Source organism: Penaeus monodon, chromosome 23 (genome assembly GCF_015228065.2).
Source record: "Penaeus monodon isolate SGIC_2016 chromosome 23, NSTDA_Pmon_1, whole genome shotgun sequence".
Classification (NCBI taxonomy): Eukaryota; Metazoa; Arthropoda; class Malacostraca; order Decapoda; family Penaeidae; genus Penaeus; species Penaeus monodon.
The window spans coordinates 36,043,983-36,044,376 of record NC_051408.1 but is presented as its reverse complement, the minus strand read 5'-3'; the positions used below and the strand labels follow the sequence as shown (position 1 = coordinate 36,044,376).

The 394-nt window shown below is 69.3% G+C and overlaps 1 protein-coding gene across 1 annotated transcript in view; it reads left to right on the top strand.

Annotated features, from left to right (window-relative positions):
• The window catches only part of LOC119588226 (muscarinic acetylcholine receptor DM1-like), a gene marked incomplete in the record, with an annotated part of 70,579 nt that overhangs the window by 69,177 nt on the left and 1,008 nt on the right, over positions 1–394 (top strand). The window contains 1 exon segment of the mRNA XM_037936926.1: positions 73–344. Coding sequence (XP_037792854.1) covers positions 73–344 — 272 coding nt within the window.

The window sequence follows — 394 nt, the reverse complement described above, 5'->3', positions numbered from 1 at the left end:
TACCCATTCCCCGTGCTGCCTGTGGTGCCCTGAGTGAAGCCTCCCCTAATGCGCTGTGCCGCGTGGTTGCAGGGCCGCGACGTGGGGAAGGCCGCCGGGTGCTGCCGCGGCCTTGCCTCCTGCATCAAGCGCACCGTCGACCGCGAGGACACCAGCACCCAGGCCGCAGGACACCGACCAGGATACCACACCCCGGGCTACCACACGCCGGGCTACCACACCCCCGGCTACCACACCCCCGGCTACCACACCCCCGGCTCTGTCGAGACCTCGCTGCCCTCGTCCGTGTCCCGCTGCACGTCCCTCAACTACATCCGCGAGCCGATGAGCGTCACGCCCACCAGGTACAGACAGAACTCCATGATCCCCCTCGTGGAGCGAGCCGAGCGCCCCG